The 21,411-nt window shown below is 37.5% G+C and overlaps 5 protein-coding genes across 6 annotated transcripts in view; 2 read left to right on the forward strand and 3 right to left on the reverse strand.

The window, feature by feature from the left end:
* LOC134812705 (POU domain, class 2, transcription factor 2-like) overlaps positions 1 to 21,411 on the forward strand; it is a 1,142,226-nt gene that overhangs the window by 196,390 nt on the left and 924,425 nt on the right. The window lies entirely within an intron of this gene.
* LOC134812973 (DNA repair protein RAD51 homolog 1-like) overlaps positions 1 to 21,411 on the forward strand; it is a 63,261-nt gene that overhangs the window by 16,895 nt on the left and 24,955 nt on the right. The window lies entirely within an intron of this gene.
* On the reverse strand, positions 3,978 to 5,564 carry LOC134812353 (uncharacterized). Its single transcript, XM_063819744.1, has 2 exons — positions 5,188 to 5,564; positions 3,978 to 5,060 (listed from the first exon to the last, which is right to left on the reverse strand). Exons 1-2 carry the CDS (start codon positions 5,526 to 5,528, stop codon positions 4,532 to 4,534), a joined length of 870 nt encoding a protein of 289 aa, XP_063675814.1. The 5' UTR covers positions 5,529 to 5,564; the 3' UTR covers positions 3,978 to 4,531.
* The window catches only part of LOC134812970 (T-complex protein 1 subunit epsilon-like), a 93,686-nt gene continuing 81,853 nt past the window's right edge, over positions 9,579 to 21,411 (reverse strand). Inside the window, exons 2-7 of one of the 2 annotated variants that reach the window (XM_063820604.1) lie at positions 14,142 to 14,226; positions 13,769 to 14,033; positions 12,683 to 13,453; positions 12,371 to 12,561; positions 12,051 to 12,218; positions 9,579 to 11,891 (exon numbers count right to left, since the gene is read on the reverse strand). In XM_063820604.1, the coding sequence (XP_063676674.1) occupies positions 11,703 to 11,891; positions 12,051 to 12,218; positions 12,371 to 12,561; positions 12,683 to 13,453; positions 13,769 to 14,033; positions 14,142 to 14,198 (1,641 nt within the window). In that variant the 5' untranslated portion in view covers positions 14,199 to 14,226 and the 3' untranslated portion in view covers positions 9,579 to 11,702. The remainder of the gene's footprint in view (positions 11,892 to 12,050; positions 12,219 to 12,370; positions 12,562 to 12,682; positions 13,454 to 13,768; positions 14,034 to 14,141; positions 14,227 to 21,411) is intronic. The other variant, XM_063820605.1, reaches the window with a different exon arrangement.
* Positions 14,360 to 15,752, reverse strand: LOC134812772 (carnosine N-methyltransferase-like). Its single transcript, XM_063820335.1, has one exon. The coding sequence runs from the start codon at positions 15,649 to 15,651 to the stop codon at positions 14,539 to 14,541; it is 1,113 nt and encodes a 370-aa protein (XP_063676405.1). The 5' UTR covers positions 15,652 to 15,752; the 3' UTR covers positions 14,360 to 14,538.

The raw sequence follows: 21,411 nt of genomic DNA on the forward strand, positions 1-21,411 counted from the left end.
GAACCAAGTCTAGTGCTTGGTTAAGTATATTGGTAACAAAATGACCTAGTCTTTCCGCTGGTGAATCTACTTGGGATGTGACAGGTCGCAAGGGTGGCGGTGAAATATCTTTGTGTGTTTTCCATGTACAATAAAACTCTGGTATACGAGGAAGATATGGATTACAATGTTCTCCGATCCAAGGATATTTTTGTGTAAGTGAAATTATCAAGCCATCTATATCTGTGTTCATGCGAGGAAGAGGATTTTTGGGCAGTTGTTTGTATGTACGAGTATCAGATAGCATTTCCTCTACCTGGCCTTCTTAATGTAGAAAGTTTTATCTGAGATCACGAACTGTTTATCTTTATCAGCTACTTTGATTACAATGTCGTCCCTAGCTCTCAGCTCTTTAACTATCTTCTGTTGTTGGTCAATAGTTTTCAGAGTGGTGTGGTGTTGTTTCTTTCCTAGGGCCTTGTCATAATCCAATATAACTGCGGCTTTCACTGCATGGAGAACGTGTTCTTTGGCTGGGTTATTAATTTGTTGAGGCTGAAATTTGAAATCTTCTGGTTTTCTTAGAAAAAGCGGCTTGTTAGTCTGATCCACTTCTGTAATATTATTTAAGTACCTAGATCCATACGCATAGCGTTCTAATCCAACTTCAACTTCCTTCAGCATCTCAGCTTTCTCCTGTTTTCTAGTGGGCATGTTTGGTAGGGCGAATTTTGGACCTTTATCTAAGAGCTCTAATGTGCCATCCGGTAGGTCGGGTGTTCCAATTACTGTGACTCTTGGTGTGGACTTAGGTTGATTAATAGGTGGTCGTTCCCAGGTGGTGAGTTTCTTTAATTTCTTCTTTAGTGTTTCTAATTTGTCTCTTTCTATAACTGCTTTTATTTGACCTGAGTATAGTTCAAGATAGTCTAGGGAATCTTTTTTGAATTTCGTCTGAGCTCTCGTTTTACTATTTAAATTTAAAATGTATGACAACATATCTTCAAGTTTTCTTTCTAGGTCTTTTGTTATTCTAAATGAATCTTTGATCTTTAGGTTTAGGATGCCCTTCTTCCAGGCTAGGGTGGTCTTAAGATGTGCTTGTAGAAATTTTGATGGAGTGTTAGGAATTTTAGGGTTTACCAAATGGTGAATAAATGACGGAATTTTCTTTTCTTTTCTGCAGTTTATGAGGAACCATTGGTTGTGTAGTTGCTTTTGCAGTTTTTCAGTTATAAGTAACGTCCCAAAGAGCGAGTCAAAGTATTGTCAAGAAACTTATTCGAGAAACACAGAATACACTGGATAAACAAAATGCGCCTAAAAAGAACTCAAAAATAGCTTACTTATCATTACCTTATATAAATGAACAGACGTGTCGAAAAGTCTACTATACCCTAAGAAATCAAAACCTCTTGGATTCCACCAGGGTAACATTCACATCAGGACAACGTCTCATGGAAGCTTTAACAAGATCTAGCCTACAGCAAACAAAATGCAATAAACAAAGTGACAGCAAATGCTACCAGTGCGATAAATCCTGCATGATCAAAAACATTTGCTACCAATTAATATGCCAAATATGTAATAAGTCCTACCTTAATTCCCAAAAATTTGGGCGACAAAAAATTTGAGCGGGCCTCTCGCCCAAATTTTTTGCAGACCAAATTAATTGCATAAATCTTTTCCGTCTGCTAAATTTGTTGCTAACCAAACTTTTGGCATTTGGCCTGTTATGTGGCCCTGAAATCTATAGAAAGATGGCTTTTTCTTCATATCCAAGTGAAATAATATTTGAAATTTTAGTTTTCTAATCTGTCATTCATGGCTTGACCAAGTAAAAAGGCTTATATTTTAAATGAATAGAAATAACTGGAATAGCTAACAGCTACTAATAAAACAAATGGCTAGAGGTACGGATAGCTAGAGATTTAAACAAGATCTGCAAATGTATATCTATCATTTTGTACTGTGCCATCTTCACTGTATTTTTTAGTAGTTATTGGGCAGATCGTAAATTTCATAATGTGAAACAACTCAGACTACCACCTACATGCTTAAAATTGAAAGCAAAATGACTGGAATAATAAGGAATAATAATGAACTAAGGCAAATATTTAACTGAAATTTTACTGGAAAATCGTTCATTTTTCGAAGAATTTGTGCTCAAATTTTCGGTCGCCCAAATGAGTTCAAATTTTCTGCCCAAATTTTTCGGGCTCAAATAAATTGTGCTCAATATAATGGCACACAAATTTTTGGGAACTAAGGTACATTGGGGAAACTGGTAGGTTTAAAAGAAGTAGAGCCTGGGAACACTACAAATCAGTAAGGGATGGCAACAAATCTACGGCCATGGGTGATGGGGAAGCACTACCTAGAGGAGCATGCCTACATTTCAATGCCAAACATACCGTTTCGGTTTATAGTTCGAAAAAGATGTAAAGACTATGTAATGTAGACCGTCAATTGTGGCAGTCGGTTCTAATAAAACGTGAAAACCCAGAACACAGAAATAAATACTCAATTGTCTGAGTCCGTAAATGAAGGTGATTGGATAAAATATACTTGGAAGTTAATGTAATATTGAACTTATTAACCTAGATAATTTTTGATTACTCAGTTTTATGAAGGAGCTATCTTGGTAAAATGTTTGTAGTACTATGAGGAATTGTTCACGGCTTGTTGCGGTGTGGATTCTTTTAGCCGTTATATTTTATGTTTCTTTTGGAAAAATTTGTGATCTTTGTTGGGTTTCAAGATGTTATTTTTGTTGTTATATTTCGTAGTATTAATAGATTATTTTAACATTGTATCTTTGCAGCTATGTAAGTTTTCAGTACGTCCTGTTTATGACAAAGGCATGTAGCCGAAACGTCGACAAAGAATTATGTTTTAACACACTGAGTGGAGACTCTCATTTCGTCAACTACAATTAAAAATAAATTCTTATATATGTTGATAGAAAATATACTGGATGGGCATGTAATGCGAGTGTTATGCTCTGAAATAGCGAGCATTGGGCCTTTATAAAAGATGCTAGATCTCAGGTCAGTCTGTGAGTAAATTGATAACCAGTCTAAGTTTTGTTCGTGTGTCGTTCCTTGTTTGGGTGTGTTAGGAGGGGAAAGTTCTGAAATCGATTTAGGTAACAAACTAGACATATTGCGATACTAAGAATATTTAAATTTGATTAAATAACTTGTTTTTCATTGATCCAATGATATAGTCTATTCTAATGACAGACATTAAAATTGACTGATATTAAAAAGTTATAATATCCTAGATAAGACACGAGTTCGCAGTGGAATATTTTGGAAAAAATTCAGCGGAATTTAACTTGGACGGACTTTAAAATTTGAACGGACATTAACTTTAAGATGAACGCTAGGACCTCCAGCGTTCAACTAATGTCCGTTCAAATAAGGTATATTTAATAGAGCAACCTAGGGTCTACAGTTCTTAGATTGTGAGATATGTATACAGCTGGTGAACGCTACTGACGAACAGGTCGAGAAGATGGGGGCTGCTGGCTACACCTTCTTCCTCAACAAAGGAGTGGATCCAGAAAAGAATGAGTTGAAGCTAAGGGACAGATCACAGATGGTAATAATGCATTCAGAGATTCCCTATACTATACACTATATATGTTACTTTCCGTAAACTGTACACTGTGCACTGTAAACTGTACACTGGGGGGTACACTGTGCACTGTACACTGCACACTGTACACTGCACTGTACACTGCACACTGTAAACTGTACACTGTGCAGTGTACAGTGTAAACTGTACACTGTACACTGTACAGTGTAAACTGTAAACTGTACACTGTAAACTGTAAACTGTACACTGTACAGTTTACACTGTACACTGTACAAGTATATTAGAGGGAGCTGTTATACACTTGTTATTTCTACGCAGTAGCTGTGTAAAGTGGTTTACAGAGGGTAGTATAAAACACTGTATGAATTATGATAGCAAAAGTCAGAATACATTTTGGCAAAAAGGGAAGATCAAAAAATCTGAACAATTTCAACAGTTATAATACGTACAAAATATACCAACTTTGCAAATTTCGAAGTCTCAGAACCAATATAATACAAATTAATAGTTAATCTTATCAATAAAATTCAATTCATGCTGAGTATGCAGAAAAGTTTGAATTGGCAGACTATACCCTTGCCCCTCACAAGATCTAAGATATCCAAACCCTTGAAGCTGTGCAAGCTTTCTTGCACGGGCAAGACTGAGTCTCTGTAAAGAGTATCATCAGCAGAGCAATCCTTTAGATTTACCATATCAGACTGGAATTAAAGTGGGCTAATTCAAAACAGGTAACATAATTCAAAACACAGATCATCATAATTCATAAATTATCTAAAAAATTCTTCATAAACGTATCTTATATTCAAATGTTTGTGCCACACGAATCTCAAACATGAATGAAGTTAAACTTTATTTTGAAGGAAATGTCTTCGTTTGATTCGTTCTAATAATCTAATCAGTCAGGTGTCCATATAATTTAACCTAGCAAATTTTAAATGTATACACCTCATTTATCCTTCTTATTTTCCGCAGCAGTATTAGTTACAGTAGTAGAGTATTTCCTCTTCTTCTTAAAAACCTTATCGATCTTCCTCTGGGTTTCAGTTTTTTTCTTATCAAATTTTCTCTGAGTTTCAGTATATTTGACCATCTGCCGGCTCCTACGCTCGTTCCTCTTAGCCACGCCTCTTCTTATAGCCTTCACTGCGGGCTCCAGGTCGATCTCATCGTACTTCTTATCAAATCGTTCTATCCTCTGCTCAATCCTAGCTAGAGTCACCTCATCCACCGCGGTTTCAGGTTGCATAACACCCATGTACCGGAGATTCCTAACCACCACAGGGACCATGATGGAGTCCAGTACTAGTCGGAGGGGTGAGGTGAGCTTGTAGAGCAGCACTGCTATTATACCACTGGTGGCATTAGAGGACGTGGGAGAGAGGATGTCAGACTTGTCGTACCCTGCTTTAGCTAGGATGTTGTCCACGTTTATGTAGTTCTCCGCGAATGACAGCATCGCTGACACGTCGAAATCTCTGAAGTAGAAAAATTATGTTATCTCCTAGAATTTGATAACAAACGGAAGTTTGAGAAAACAGTAGTAGAAAATTGATTTAATAAAAACAAAATGGATATTATTGGGAAGCTTCTAGAGAGACAAACCTGGAGACAAGTAGATAAAACATGGCGAACGTCACAATGGAGGTGCACGTGTGGAACACGAAAAATACCGGCCCATACTCTTTCAGAAGCTTAACGATCAATCGACCTCTTTTCTTAGGAGGTGCGGGCGGTGAGGGATTAGAATAGTGTCTACTCAAAACAAGATGCCTTTGAAACACATCAGATTTATTAAAGTTCGTTATGTGTGGACGGGTTGATGCTGCAGAAAGACATGCTGATTGGAGAGTGACGATTGGCGATCTGAAAGTGGTTCTAGTGACAGAGTGGAGGCATGTTGGGCGTATAGCTGAGCTCTGAAAGAGAATTCTGAGGGATAACATCTCTAGTTTTCATGTCATAGCCATTTCGTCACTGCTGGATCGGAGGGTGAAAATAGTGTTGGATACAAAATTAACTGTAAATCGGATAAATGTATAATAGCCCAAATATATCCTAGTAAAACTCGATGACGTGGAAATTTATAGTCAAAAATCTTCAAGCAATGTTACAGTTTTATTGCTAGTTTTATGCTCTGCCTGAAAAACCAGTTAAGGACACGTTCATTGAAGTTTGAGGAAATTGGTAAATTTCTAAAACAGCGTTTTTGACGATAGTGGTTTAATTTTAACATATATTAATCTAGCGTGTTCATAAGTTCTGAACATTAGCCACGTGACCCATACTCCCATATGCACTGCTCAAAAATAAAATGTATTGCTTTTAGGCACTATTATGTAAAAAATGTCACATTTTTGTGACATTGTTTACCATAGCTGCCCAATTAGCATTTTTTGGTCTAAAATATAGTAGATTAGGTCAATCTAACAATTATGATACAATGTAGGCCTAAAGGGCAGTGATCGAACGGCTTTAAGGCAACATTTTGTAAACTTTGTCACACTCAGAATACGAGACCTCTTTTCTACTGTGAGGTGTCCATAAAACCCTTTCAACTCATTATTTGATAGTTCTTCTGCCAATCATAGCCCTAAAATATGTTGTTTTGAAAAGTTAACTTGAAATACATGCACTTGGCTATTGGGAAATGATGTAAATTCTGTCACATTATATGGAATTTGAAATTCTGGGTGAATTTCCGAAATCATTTATATCTGATTTTGGTTTGGAAGGCGGGAAAACTCTATATATGAGGACGTAACACGGATACAGTTAATTGAAGTATAGCCCGGCAGTTGATGTAAACATCGTCACAAAATGATACGAAATCGTAAATGGACACGTTCATGTTGAAGTTTAAGGATATTGGTAAACCAAAAAAAATTGCGTGTTCAGAAGTTCTGTACATTAGCCACGTGACCCATACTTCCATATACACGGCTCAGAAATACAATTTATGGTTTTTAGGCACTATAATGTAAAAAATGTCACATTTTTGTGACTGTGTTAACCATAGCAGCCCAATTAGCATTTTTTGGTTTAAAATATAGTAGATTAGGTCATTCTAACAATTATGATACAACATTTGGCTAAAGGGCAGGGATCGAACGGTTTTAAGGCAATATTTCGTAAACTTTGTCACACTCAGAATACGATACCTCTTTTCTACTGTGAGGTGTCCTCAAAACCCTTTCAACTCATTATTTGATAGTTTTTCTACTAATCATAGCCCTAAAATATGTTGTTTTGAAAAGTTAGCAAATACATGCACTTATTGGGAAATGATGTAAATTCTGTCACATTATATTGAATTTAAAATTTTGGGTGAATTGCCGAAATCATTTATATCTGATTTTGGTTTGGAAGGCGGGAAAATTGTATATAAGGACGATGCACGGATAGAGCTGATTCAAGTTAAGGGCAGTTGATGTAAAAATTGTCACAATAATAAAAAGGGCAGTTGATATGAAAGAAAATCTATCTAACTAATGCAATGGCTGATGTGACGAAATTTACATTTCTTGACCCTATTTTGAAGAAACATGCCTCGATTAGAATTCAATATTCTTCCAGGAATTATTAGTAGGTTATTATTCAGCAGATCATCAGAACTCAAGTTTGACAATTCTGAGTTTAATTATACGAAGTTACCGAAATGTGACGAAATTCACTTTTCCTGCCCCAAAAGTATAATTTCAATGTGATGAAAAATGGGCATGGGTTTCTGTATTTCCTTTGTCTCTGAATTAATCATTTCAAACTATAATTAGGACTGTTGATGTGAAAGAAAATGTATCTAAATTTTACAATGACGTATGTGACGAAATTTACATTTCTTGACCCTATTTTGAAGAACCATACCCCGATTAGAATTCAATATTCTTCCAGGAATTATTGGTAGGTTATTTTTCAGCAAATCAGAACCCAAGTTTAACAATGCTGAGTTTGATATCACTAATTTACCGAAATGTGACGAAATTTACTTTTCCTGCCCCAACAGTATAATTTCAATGTGATGAAAAATGGGCATGGGTTTCTATATTTCCTGTATAAATCCATTCCAACTATAATAAGGGCAGTTGATATGAAAGAAAATCTATCTAACTAATGCAATGGCTGATGTGACGAAATTTACATTTCTTGCCCCTATTTTGAAGAATCATACCTCAATTAGTATATAATGTTACTTTATCACCATCACTATGTCGATAAATTAGTTATTTTGCAAACACGGAGCAAATAAAGTTATAATATTTTTTTTGTGACGAAATTTACAAATTTTTACCCTGTTCAGGTGTTGAAATTTATCCAATGTTAACATATCACTGCCATATAATAATTTATATGACCGGCGTATGGTTGAAATATTGTTAATTGATCCATAGTACGTAATATAGGGTGTTTAAGTTGGTATACTAATATTTACTCAATTTCGCACATGTTGAGATATCATACAAATTTATGTGACTAAATTTACCTATTTCTGCCTTCTGTATTTGTATTTGCGTATAACAATGAAATATGTGAACAATTCCAAACACATTCAGCTCACAAAATAATGCTAGACTATTCGGTATTTCTTGTCAGGATGTCATAAACATCCCTCATATAAATTTCTTAAATGTGTGACGGAGTTTACATGGTGCTACCATTTAAGGAAAAAAGTCGCTACATATGTAGATAATAGCCATATACAGCTATTCTATGAATTGGAAATTCGAAAATTTGGTCAAACACGGCAACAAGGGGTCCATATAAACTCCGTCACGTTTTTATAGTGTGACAAAGTTTACAACTCACTGCCGGCCGCATTTAAGCGATATCTTATCGTCTGATAAAGATATCGTTATGCGACAAAGTTTATCTAGAGGATGAAACGATTATCTTAGGGTTAGAGGGTTTATATAGTTTCATAGTGTGACACATTTTAAATCATCGTGCCATTCAGTAGGGTCACTAATATTTACCAATATCCTCAAACTTCAATGAACGTGTCCTTAAGGAAAAATTCCGGTTAATCAGTTCTTATAATAAATCGCTGGTCACGAGGGCACGACAGCGTTCTCATTTTAGAATTTAACCCCAAGTTTATCAACTCGCGTTTTAGCCGATTCTGTTCTTCCTAATTTAAGTATATATATTACACAGTATAAAATCAGTTTATCGTTTCAAACTCGAGGTGATTAACGAAGTTTGTGTTGATCCGTGTTGGTGGTTTCTTTACTTTTCCACAGTCGTGTTTCTAGCCTAGGACTGACTGAAAAGTTACTTAGTATCACATATTTGGAATGTAAACAAATTATATTAACTTCTGCAAAGATTAAACAAAACGACGGCATTTAGAATGTGGGTACTTACTAGGCTGTTGAAAAGAAGGTTGAATGTAGATACTGCCGACAATTCCTGTTTCAGATGTTAGACTGTTTTTCTTGAGCTAGTTTAACCGCATGTTAAGTGGCGGGGATGAGCAACTCCGTTAAATCAGGTCGTCAAAATAATGGTGAAGGTATTCGTAGGTACGAAATAAGACGGTGTTTTGTCTGCTGTTTTTCCTAGATCAACCTCCCAGTCTGTCAGTTTTCTGTTCATCGCCATGGTGATCATGATTCATGAAAATCGGTTGCCATTTCTGGAATAAAATTTAGGGTTAAACCACGCTTAGAATCATTTTCTGTCAGATTTATAGAACAATTCAACTATCTACAACTTTACTTTTCCAGCCGTTGTCGTCAGGACAGACCTCGACAACAGATGAATAATGGATTCTCGTGCTTTGGAAATAAGAAACTTCTAGCAAAAGACGCGCGCATAAAGCGCGTAATAACGGTAAAAAGCACCGCTCAAAGGTGTTGCGACAAGCAAAAGTCGCTCGGCGTTCGCGCGCGCCGACCAATCATGCATTCGTTTCTTATGCTTCAGAAGTTTCTAGTTACAAGGCAGCTTGAGATCGAATTCATGATGTCATGCAATGTATACGAATTCAAAGACACAAATGAAGATAGGCAAATGATATAAAAATATTATCAAATATAACGAGATAAATATATACACAAACTGCAAGTAAATCTCAACGAGTCCTTGTTAAAAAAGCAGGCTCTTATTCTCCCTCTCCAGGACTCCGTACATCGTCGATCTTGAGAATCATTCTTACAAGCTGTGTGGCTAACATTATCTGTTGCTTCTTACCGATCAGAGTCTCAATGACATGCTGCACCTTCATGTCATTCTCTCCGGCGTCCATGCAGTCGATACCAAGACGAGGATTATCTTCTTTGATCTGTCGAGATTTTACTTCAGCGAGTGTAGCGAAAGGAGCTAATCCTGAGTTCTCTGCAAGGGCCATGGGAACTGATTCCAGAGCATCTGCAAACGCTCTCATAGCGTACTGCTCAATACTGGGAACCTTGTCGGCGGCAGCACTGACAGCAATAGCACAGGAGATTTCATTGGAACCACCTCCATATACGATACGGTTATCACGCACCAGATTTCTGATTACACACATAGCATCCCAAATACTGCGCTTAGCTTCCTGGACTATCATGGTGTTGGAGCCTCTCAGGAAGAGGGTAACTGCTCGGGTGTTCTTGCAATCTTCTATCACCATCATTCTGTCTTTGGTAGTTCCGAACTCGATCTCTCTTACTTTTCCAGCATAGCCCAGTTTATCAGGTGTCAGCTCACTGAATCTTGGTACAATACGTCCGCCGGTTGCAATAGCAATGAGTTCTATCTCAGGACCTCCCACCCAACGTACTGCGGGTAGCTCGTTCTGTAGACACAGATGGTTTGCTTCGTCATCAAATCCCCACTGGCAGATAGCAAGGTTAGCTCCGCTATCTTTAATCTTCTTAATCATGTCAATAAACTGCTCCTTTTCGTACGCGTGAAGTTTGTTGTAATCTTCTACTGAGCCTACGTTCAGGTTGTGCTTGGTTTTGGGCTTTGGGGGCTCGAAGGCACAGGTTAGGATAGCCATCTTGACATCGTTCAACTCCTTTGGCATCTGGCTGTGACTCATGGTCTTGTCAATAATGACTCCTTTAACCAACTGAGAATCCTCCAACTTACCGCCAGTCTTACATTCGATCTTAATCAAGTCAAATGACACGTCTTTTCTCTCCAGATCTGCAACAGAGAGGATAGCATCAACAGCCATCTCAGCGAACTTCCTTCCACATCTGTTCACAATCTTGGATCCGAGTGTGGTCATGGCGGTCTTGACAAGTGGCTCCTTGTTATCTTTATCTACTATGAATGTGTCTGTAATGGTATTCATGTGCTCAATAGCAATCTGTGCAGCATTCTCGTAACCGTCAGCAACTCTGATAGGATGTATTCCTCGCTCCAGTAGGATCTCTGCCTGCTCCAGGAGTGCACCAGCCAACACTACTACTCCCGTAGTACCATCTCCAATCTCATCATCTTGAGATTTAGACAACTGTACCATGAGTTTAGCGATCTGATGTTCCACATCCATCTTCTCCAGGATTGTAGCTCCGTCGTTGGTGACGGTGATGTCTCCATCTGATGACACTAGAATCTTGTCCAGACCTTTGGGTCCAAGAGAGGAGCGCAGACACTGAGCAACTGATCTGGCGGCCATGATGTGGGACTTTTGAGCGTCAAGTCCGGACATACGGGACTTTGTACTTTGGTCCTTGAGGATGATGAAGGGTTGACCATATTCGTCAAATGCGATTTGTCCGCCTTGCATGTTGTTGAGTAGCTATAATAAGATAAAGTTAGCATTGGTAACAGCAAATCAGAATAAATATGTATATTCATGAATAATTTCAAGTAGGAATAACGATCAGTGCAGTAGACTGACGAATTGTTTGGAATTTCAAGATGCAGGTTAGCCCAGAATTAACAACATGTCACAACATTCAGACAGACATTACTGATAATACTGAGGATAATATTAGAAATCTTTGTGGTCCTGTAAGCCTGACATATTGTTAAATCTGGTTCACCCTTTGTTAATTAAAATAGCAATAAGAGACAATACTCAGTGAAGTAGAATGGCATCATCTTAGATACAAAATAAAAATAAATATGAGCTCATTATATTATACAAATACAAAATCAGATAAACGTCCTTCAACTCCAGCGCTCTATTCGTCGTCAGGGTCTGCCTGTCCTTTGCGAGGTTTAGGTCCGCCGGCTTGTTTAGCCATGATTATCTGATCCACAACTAACACTGTGCAAGCTGCGTTCACTGCAAACTTGATACCCCAGTGCTTTGTGAGGTAAATGTCGAATACTTTCCTCTCGACAACATCCATTACTTCGCAGTGATCGGACTGAAGTCATTGATAATTATTAACTTTACTGTTTATCAAACTCTTTGAATGAGCTTAATTACGGTATCTAAAGAACAGCAATGTACTATAGAGTCAAAAGCAGTGTAATTTTAGTAAATGAGAAATGACTAATATTTTAAAATAAAGGAAGATATTTACCTCGAGGTTGATGCCGGCGTTCATGCCAGACACCTTGTCCTGATGAGCGTTGTACATGTTAGCAAGTACCTCGTTACCTCTGAGTCCTGTGTTCTCTGCGAGGATTTTGGGGAATACTTCGAAAGCTTCAGCAAACTTCTTGATTGCGTACTGCTCCATACCGGGGGTCTGAAATAATGATTATAATAATTTATGAATTAAAATTGCTCGGTAATTATAAAGTTATAAATTTAAGTATGCCAAAGTCAAAAATAGTATTTAAGAAATTGAAGTCGGGGTTATTTGTAAAAACGAGCTAAAACCATAGGATGAGAACGGACCTGTTCACCGAAAGTCATAAGCTGTTTGGCGAGCTCGATCTCAGTTGCGCCAGCGCCAGGGAGACAGCGCTGATCACGTGTCAACACCTTCACGCTGTTCACACCGTCATCTATTGCTCGCTCGATATCGTCCATGATGTTATCTGTGCTTCCTCGGATGATGATGGTGGACATGGCTGATTCTTCTCGATCTGAAGAGACCTTGTTAGAAATAACTTTAATGAGATAAACATTTAGCAGAACTTATGTAAACATTAAAATATGGAGAATAGCATCATGTTCACGAGAAGCTGTATCGAAATGACTGCTAACCTTGTCTGAAAGATACTACAACAGTATCTCCGACCTCCTCGAGCGCGACCATGCTGCAGAACCCAATCTCTTCGTTAGTGGGAGGGGTCATGTTAGGGAGAGCGGTAGCGTTGATGCTCTTACACAATCTCCTCAGGTCCCACTTGGACATGAGTCTGACGACCATGATACCGAACTTGTTAGCGAAGTGGAGCATCATATCGCCCACTTTACCACCGCTTACCACGCACGTGATCCCCAGATCTGCAAGGGCTTTAACTGAGTTCTCTATCAGTTTCTCCTCGTCCACACTAAAGTTCTTCAGTTCCTCAGCTGTCTTGATCAGGACTGTTCCTTTGGTTTCAGTGGTACCGATATCAAACGGACAGGAGTACACTGCGATTTTAGCGCCTTTTACGGAGGTGATGTCACTTTCAACGTTGCGTTTGAAGATCATGCCTTGCAGACATGTTGAGGATAACACTCCAGATCCCAGAATCTTGCACGATCTCACGTGATCAACGTTGAATGTCCTCTGTGTTGGCATTATCTTACTACAAGCATCAGAGATAAGCTCAGCGAGGAAATCTTCATAACCGTCCTGCTTGCTGCCGACAGCGGTTTTGACAATGGGGATAACAGCTTCCTTGTTCTTTACATCCTTCACTGTGTGGCATACCAGGGTTTCTAGGATAATCAGGCACTGCTCTGCTGCCATCTCGTAGCCTTTGATCACTTCGCTGGGCGACAATCCACATTCCAACAGATCAATCGCTTTCTCCAACAGAGAACCTGACAGGATATAGATTATATTAAAGTTGTTCTGTGTTCAAGATGGTAAATTCAGTTTATCTATTTATCAGCGGTGCTAAAATCAAACTCCGAAATCCAAGTAGAAATCCGTTACCAGTAAAAATGTTTAAACCAAAAAATATCAATACTGTTAATGGTGCAAAACTATCAAGCCAATAGCTTCCATAAAATAGAAAAACACGAATACCCTTATAAAACATGACACGATCAGCACATATTATAACTTATACCCAGTAAACATTGAACATCACAATTGTTTAAAATAAAACCAGAAAAAAAGAGCTCAGAACTAACCAGCAAGGATCATAACAAAGTTGGTTCCGTCACCACATTCTGCTTCCTGCTGTTGTGAAGCCTGCACAATCATTTTAGCAGCAGGGTGCTGCACTTCCAGTTCCTTTATGATAGTTGCTGCATCGTTTGTAACAAACAACTTGCTCAGATGGTTGATAACCATCTTGTTGAGCCCCTTTGGTCCGTAACAGGTCTTGATTGTCTTGTAGAGCTCTGTACAGGCCTCAAGATTTGAGAAAACAGCCTCGTGCATTCCAGAGAGATGCTGAAATGGGGGAACTTTTATTTCGAATAGAAAATATTTGTGATCGCTGATACTGATAGACGAGAAGTAATTAAATTGCGAAAACTCCAGATTAATATTTTTACAAACCTTGGTCCCTTCTTTCATCATGTTCTGAAAGTACGATTTGGGTACGTGCATCGCCATCTTGAGTGTGTGGACTAGAGCTAGAGCTATCGTAAAAGTGGGGTTAAATAAGGTGAATTGAGCTATACAATCTTATAATATTGTATTTTTACCTGTAAATGGTCATCAGTGATAAAATTTAACACTCAGGTAGGTTATAAAATACTGCGTGGAGTAATCTCATCTCACAAAATAGTCAACTCTACATCACAATTTTAGCGTTTGATATCATAAAATGGGTTGAAAATAAATTATGGAAACATAAAAGAAATTATTGTAAGAAACAACCCGGTTAAAACATCACGAAATATTACCTAAACTACGACTAACCATTAAAAAGAAAAGGCTGGAAAAAAAACCTTTAATTTTCTTGCTTTCTAGCAACTAAAAACTTGCACTTGTACAGAACACTGACCATTGACATATGGTTCTCAATATATGGCACGTCGGCCACATCTTCAATTTCTTCAATCACAAATCCAACTTGTTCAATAATTGATAAAACATCTTCCCAGGGAATTTCAAGGCTTGGTTGATCAGGCATTCCAGCGTAATGGTACAATAAAGGTCCTAGAGATATCATATGTCCACCAGGTTTCAGTACTTTGTGGATAAGTTCGATATATTCGATAATATTATGAGCTGTATCCAGGAAGAATGATGCAGCGACAACATCAAACCTTGCTGAATCCTTGGCGTACACTTCGGTGAAGTCACCAGCACACATACCAAATTGAGCAGATTCAGGAATCTGTGTTGTGACAATGTCAGGTACAGTGACTGATCTGACTCTATCAGCATGAGTCACATTGTTAGTCGTGCAAGTTGACCAAGGAAATATCTCGAAAGAAACTGAGTCTATCTTGTTAAGTACAAAGTTAGAACCTATCAACATAAAAATGCTGAACTCATTTCCCTCACAATTGTAACCTCTGGCAACAAACTCGAAAGCAAGTCGCCCCAATCCTGCCCCAGGAACTAAAACACTTACCCCTGCTGGGTCTTTGTATCTGTTACAGACAGCGTTTATAATGGGAGAGTAGCACTTGTCCCTCTCTCCCTGCCCCTCTTGCGACCAGTCTCTCACAAACTGACGGAGTGTAGTGTAAACCCTGTCCATATCACCTTGAGATAGTCCTTCTCCTGCCTCACGTGATACCCTTATATTGTCAGAATCTGAAGCTTCAGGTGAGCTGTCGGAGCGCATTTCTTGATCAGGTCGGAACATATCTTGGACATCATCCAACATGTGAAGGATGAACATGAAGTTCATTTCAATGCAATGCTTAACATCTGTTTGTTGCTTCATGAAGCTTTTCAGCATTGATTGGTGACTAGGTGGGAGGGCTTGGTAGTCTTTGATGTTTTTGCGAAGGTTTTCCAAAGCATGTTTTCTGTAGAATCTAAATGAATGAACACACTTGTCAAAATATTTCTTTTCTTCGTCTTCAAGTGATGACTTTGCAGTTGACATACCATCTGCTGCATTAAAATAAAGCGTAGATTTAATTCATTAAATTATTGTCTTCCACATCATGTCATTGTGTTTAAGGAGGTGAAAACGGTAAATATTTTACTTGTATATTATTTGGAGGGTCTTGAGAGTAACCATTAGTACTGTTACTTAGATTTCTAGATCAGTGGACTTGTGAAAAAAAACTTTTCACAAATATAGGGTTATAGATGTAAATGTGTTATGAGATTGATGACCGAGATAGATGACCGAGATAGATGACCGAGATGACAAGAACCTGCACATAGTGGAAGGCAGAAGAGTGGTTTTTGAGCCTCTAAGGGCAAAAATGGGATTATATTTTAGTGAATTGTTAAACATTTTTCGATTCTGTAAAACGTGCTAAGAGTTGAATTTCTTGTGTCATTTTGGTCTTCCTTAAAAATGTTGTATTTTTTTAATGGAATCCGACTTTTTAGGACCATGAATAATTCAAGCTTCATTAATGACGAATCTGACGATGCCCTTCTATTACATTGTACAGAAGGGCATCAATCAAAATAATTCAATGGAAAATAAAACTTGTAGTATCCCAGCGCACTGCAATGACTTCATTAGGTCCATAAGAAAGTATAGTGAATATCATAGGTTCAATTCCATGCACATTTGCAAAGAAACGTTTTATTCGCTTATATATAGTGGAGAGGATAATTAGTTTTTTCTTTGAACCTGGAATTTTATTTTAATCTATATAATTTTGTCGAAACATTTTAACAAAGACGTGTCGTTATTATTCATTGCCCACCTGGACGAATTTTTTCCCGTCTAGCAAAGGTTCTATTGGCCATGATATAGTACATTTCTTTACAAAATTGAAAGATTGTCTGTAAAAAGGCAAGGTCGGGAAAAAGCACACCTCAACAGTGCACTTCAAGGACTTTATCATGTCCATAAGTAGCAAAAAAGATTGTAAACCACGATTGAAATAAATTCTAGTGTACTCCAGCTGGCAAAGCATGTCAAAGAATTGAACATATACGGATAAAATATCAAAATCAATAATCTGCGGAGGGAAAGAACAGCAATCCAAGATAGGCTGATTAGGTCTTAGAACACTGAAAAGCTTTAAAGGGCAGGTTACGTTTTAGAGAAAAGTTTTAGGGCAAAGTTTTAGTAGACAAAAGAAACTTATTGTTGCATTTTGAAGGCAGTTCTAGGATATTAACATTCTTGAAGAATAAGCACATGTGAGTATTTTCTACCCTTACCTGATTTAACTTATTGAATCTATCTAAAATATGATTGTAATTAATTATACAATAACATGGTCCAAATCAAATCAAATCATTTAAACATAATGATACATGAGATCATCACAAATATTCATAAAAATATTTTTATAATTTAAATTATACCCAAACGACCTAGTTCAGGTTAATAAACTTCTTCTTTGCCACATCGGGATGAAACCACAGATAATCATTTTGTGGGGGGGGGGGCTGACCACATAGAAGTAATTAAAATGAAGGTTTTTTCCAGGGCCGGGGATACACTTTAATATACTTTAATATATCCCTATCTTTCTGGAGGCCTTAATTAAAAATTGCTGCCCACAATAAGCTTGAAATGCAATTATTAATCGATTCCGAAAATTTCATGCAAAAATATTGGAAAAACTATATTCATACCCTTCGTTACGCCACTGTGAACCGGCGTTGGACAATTTCCAACTCAAGGATGATTCCCTAACTACCGTAAGCAGCAGATGAATTCCATAACTGAACACAGTCTCACCTTGTGTAATATACCATTTTCAAGATAATACCATCTCAAATTGAGCTGATATAAATTATAAATCTTTCCTATCGGAAGAAACTATAACCGGTTGCATTCCGAAGTAAAGATGTTAATCTAATCAGCCATTTCAGCGACTAATGCTTGCTTTACTTTACTTTATTGGAATCACAAGAGGACATCATAGCAGCGATATCGACCGAAGCTACCTGGATTCATACCTCTTGCAAAGAAACCAGGGATAACATGACCAGTGGGTGTCAGCAAAGTTCTACAACGGATTATCAGAAAAGCAGTGATCATGTGTGGCACTTCTCCTGAACGGTCGAGTCACTTCAACTGTTGAAATGTATGCAGGAGTTCATGTTGGTGTAGAGGCAGTAGCCCAGTAGGTGATCATAGATAATCCAAGCACTAAGCGCAAGTGCCAGGTATAAAATGTAAATTATTCAAACAATATACACATAATTGTCACAATGACCCTATATAAAAACAACCCTTCAAAAAATCAATCTATATCCTATCTCAAATATTGGGAGAAACATTTGAAAATCACCCTTGGCCTTGTGGCTCCAAATTCAAATCTAAACTATTTATATCAAACTGGCAAAATGTGTGGCTGTTAAAGTTTAATCCTAGCAAATGCAAAATAATGCATGTTCCATTTAATAAAAATCCCCTTCAAGAATATGTATTTAGTGGTGTTACACTTAAATGTATTGAAGCAGAGAAAGATCTTGGAGTTTTAACTTCTTCAGATTTGAAATGGTCGAAACATATTAAAAGTTGTATTAGTAAAGCAAACAGTATGATTGCATGGGTTACAAGGAATCTCATTATAAGAGAAATTAATGTTATGAGAAATGTTTATAAAACTATAATAAGATCCCACTTGGAGTATTGTGCTCAGTTGTGGTCTCCACCTGCCTGCCATGGGAATTGGGCTACTATCATTGAACTGGAAAATGTCCAGAGAAGGTTCACACGCCTTATTGATGATATTGGAACACTTCCTTACAGTGAAAGGTTGGATGCCTTACAGATTACAACACTCGCAGAGAGACGGGTTAGAGGAGATTTGATTGAAGCCTACAAAATTGTAAATGGATTGGTTGAGTATGGAAAAGATATTTTCAATTTAAGTAGATCGGGAGATAAAATTGTTAGCACTAAATCTAACAATATTGATAGAAATATTAAAACCTTGTCTAATAATTTTTTCAGAGCGTGTTATCAGCTTTTGGAATAAATTGCCATCTTTTGTTAGAAATTCAGTGTCTGTTATTGATTTTAAAATTAATCTAGAAGAATTTAAAAAGTCTAATAATTTAGTAGACACAGGCAACTTTTGGGAAGTGTTTACTGGGCCGCGCTCAGCCTGTCATTCCGCCAAATCTTTATTATGTTAATGAACATGATAGCCTGAGGTCCCCAGGTAAGGAAGTGTCAAATATAGTTTTAGCAAAAATAGAGGGTGTAAATTATATCGAAAAGAAGAAGCAACAAGTTCAATATTTATATAAAAATCCGTGTGTTGCCAAGAGAAAGGGAATAAATATCTCATGAATCTGTTTTTATTTTATTTTTTAATTAAGGGTTTTTAACTTTTTAAACTTTTTAAATAACTTATTAATTTAATTTCTACTATATATATATTCTAATATGTAAATAAATAATGACAATTATGTTAGATATAGAATTTGTTTGTTTTGAATGACGAAGGCTGTGAAATGTTCACAGTTCTGATAATGAGGAAATCAGAAAGAATGTTTATAACTAGTGATGATGTATATGTCATTATTCTTAATCTAATCTAATCTAATCTAATATCAACAAAGTTCTTTTTCGCACCTTTGTCTGCCCGTAGGGGAATCACTGTTGTTCTTAGGATTTCGAAACGAAGGCGCTTCCTTATGTAACCCACAGCATCTGCATACCTTTGCCCTGTGTGGTATTCCATCTTACTAGCCAGCTTCTTTACTAGTCTTTCAGCTTCACCTCCCATTCCACCAGACGTTGAGAAAACTAACGGCGTGAAGCTTCCTTTCTCTACTTCCAGGTATAATCATTTAATGATAAAGGTTATTTCGATTCTTTAAACAAAAAGTAAAGTGAAGTAAAGTAAAAATTATGACATAACATCATCACACATGTCTACAAAGTATCAGATCACTATATAGAAAAATATAAATATCTTACCACCAAAATTAATAAATTATTAGGAAAGAAAAAATTTTTAGGAAAGAAAAATTTTTATTTACCACAAATAATCAATACATAATGTTATATTCATAAATAAATTCAAATTTCAATTTCAAACACATATACAGTACGCCGCGCACACAGCCACAATTTAAAATTGTTCAGAAATTCGTAGGTCAGCTGTAGGCGCCGCGCACAGGATCTATTTAATTGTTAACTTACAATTACATGTCACATTTCTTAATTACTAGAGCCAAAATTTCAGAAGCAAAATAATTTAAAAGATATTTCTGTCGTTCACGCAGTACAGGCCGTGAGCACTGCGATATAATTAATATAATAATGGAGAGATTCCAAAAAACCGCGCGCTCGTTATTTATTGTGATTAAATTGAGTGCGCGCCACTGTGAACAGCAGTACCGCTCAAGCATGAATTAGTACTGAGCGGTACGCAGTTCTGCGTGAGGCGTAGACATTTGTAGCACACGTTTCATTCAACTAATCCATTAATCCATGTGACATGTACAATGTAATTATATTAAAGCAAAAAGAATATTAATTTTAGTAATAATTGACGTAAACATATGTGTTTAAATAACATCTATAATCTAGCGAGTTACTAATACCGTTCGCGTTTGTTTGTATTCTTGATTATATATCTTTACACTAGCCTATATTATGATGGAGATATACATTATATAATTGCTCCAATATTCAACACTGCTAAACAACAAATACCTACTCGCCCATCGATGAAGCAGTCGCCAAAACAAAGCTCAAAGTTAATATATCTTCATACTTCGTTTTGGAAACTGTAGAATTCCAATAAATAATTAGTCTTTCAATCGTGTATTCGATGGGCAAGCACTCGCCACTTGAGGCCGAGACAAACGGCACCAGCTCCGCCCCGCAACCGTGAAGTAAGGCGGGGCGGTGGTGTGCGCCGTTTGTACGTCCCACAGCACGAGACATTTTGAGCTCCAAGACTTAAGACTATAAAAGTCCCGAATTAAACGTAGCGACTTACCATCGTCAGCCGTCAAAAATTTAGAATTTGTATGTTATAAACTCTACACCTGCTATCAGTCTAACATGTAATTTAGTTTGTTATTGGCTAAATTTTCAACTCGATTAAGCGATGCAGACGGATGAACTAGGCTTCTCCTCCGTCAAAAACACAATGAGAGGGGATTGTGGAAGGACACGAACACTATTCGTTAACTCGTACCCCGGGTACCCCCTAGAACTGTGTCCCATCAGAGAGAGCCCATCACCCGTCAGTAGTGGCGTAACGAAAGGCCCTGCTGACCCCGCTGTGCAGGGGGGCGCCGTCTTAGGGGGGCGCCAAATCGTCGTTTGAATGTGGGACAATTTCGAAAACTTAACTAAAGTACTAGCAAAACTGCGCGTTTTGCTCTAGATACACACTTTTTTAGAGATTTTACCGGCGTATTCTCTAAAATCACCTAATTTGTTCAATTTTAGGGAGGGGCACCAAAAGGGGAGGGGGCGCCAACAGGGGGGCGCTTTTTTCGGCAGGGGGGCGCCAACAGGCAACGTTACGCCACTGCGGCCGTCAGATCGAAAACAGTGTTTTAGTTTTGATATATGCTGTACCAATTACAATAAATGGTAAGTCAAGGCTGACGTTGGTAGCAAAGTATAAAGTGACACGTCACAACAAAATAACCACTACACACTACACACACTATACGCTATAAGTATAACTATTGTACACAGTACACAGTATAACTAAAATATAAAATATAAACAAGTTACAAGAGA

This window comes from Bolinopsis microptera, chromosome 3 (assembly GCF_026151205.1).
Source record: "Bolinopsis microptera isolate Bmic1 chromosome 3, MBARI_Bmic_1.0, whole genome shotgun sequence".
Lineage (NCBI taxonomy): Eukaryota > Metazoa > Ctenophora > Tentaculata > Lobata > Bolinopsidae > Bolinopsis > Bolinopsis microptera.

Coding starts and splice junctions, on each gene's coding strand:
- LOC134812353 (XM_063819744.1), bottom strand. CDS start 5,528: ATGTTATCCCTCAGAATTCTCTTTCAGAGCTCAGCTATACGCCCAACA. Junction 5,061..5,187: donor TTTTATCTACTTGTCTCCAG/GTTTGTCTCTCT, acceptor TTTCTACTTCAG/AGATTTCGACGTGTCAGCGA.
- LOC134812772 (XM_063820335.1), bottom strand. CDS start 15,651: ATGTCAACTGCAAAGTCATCACTTGAAGACGAAGAAAAGAAATATTTT.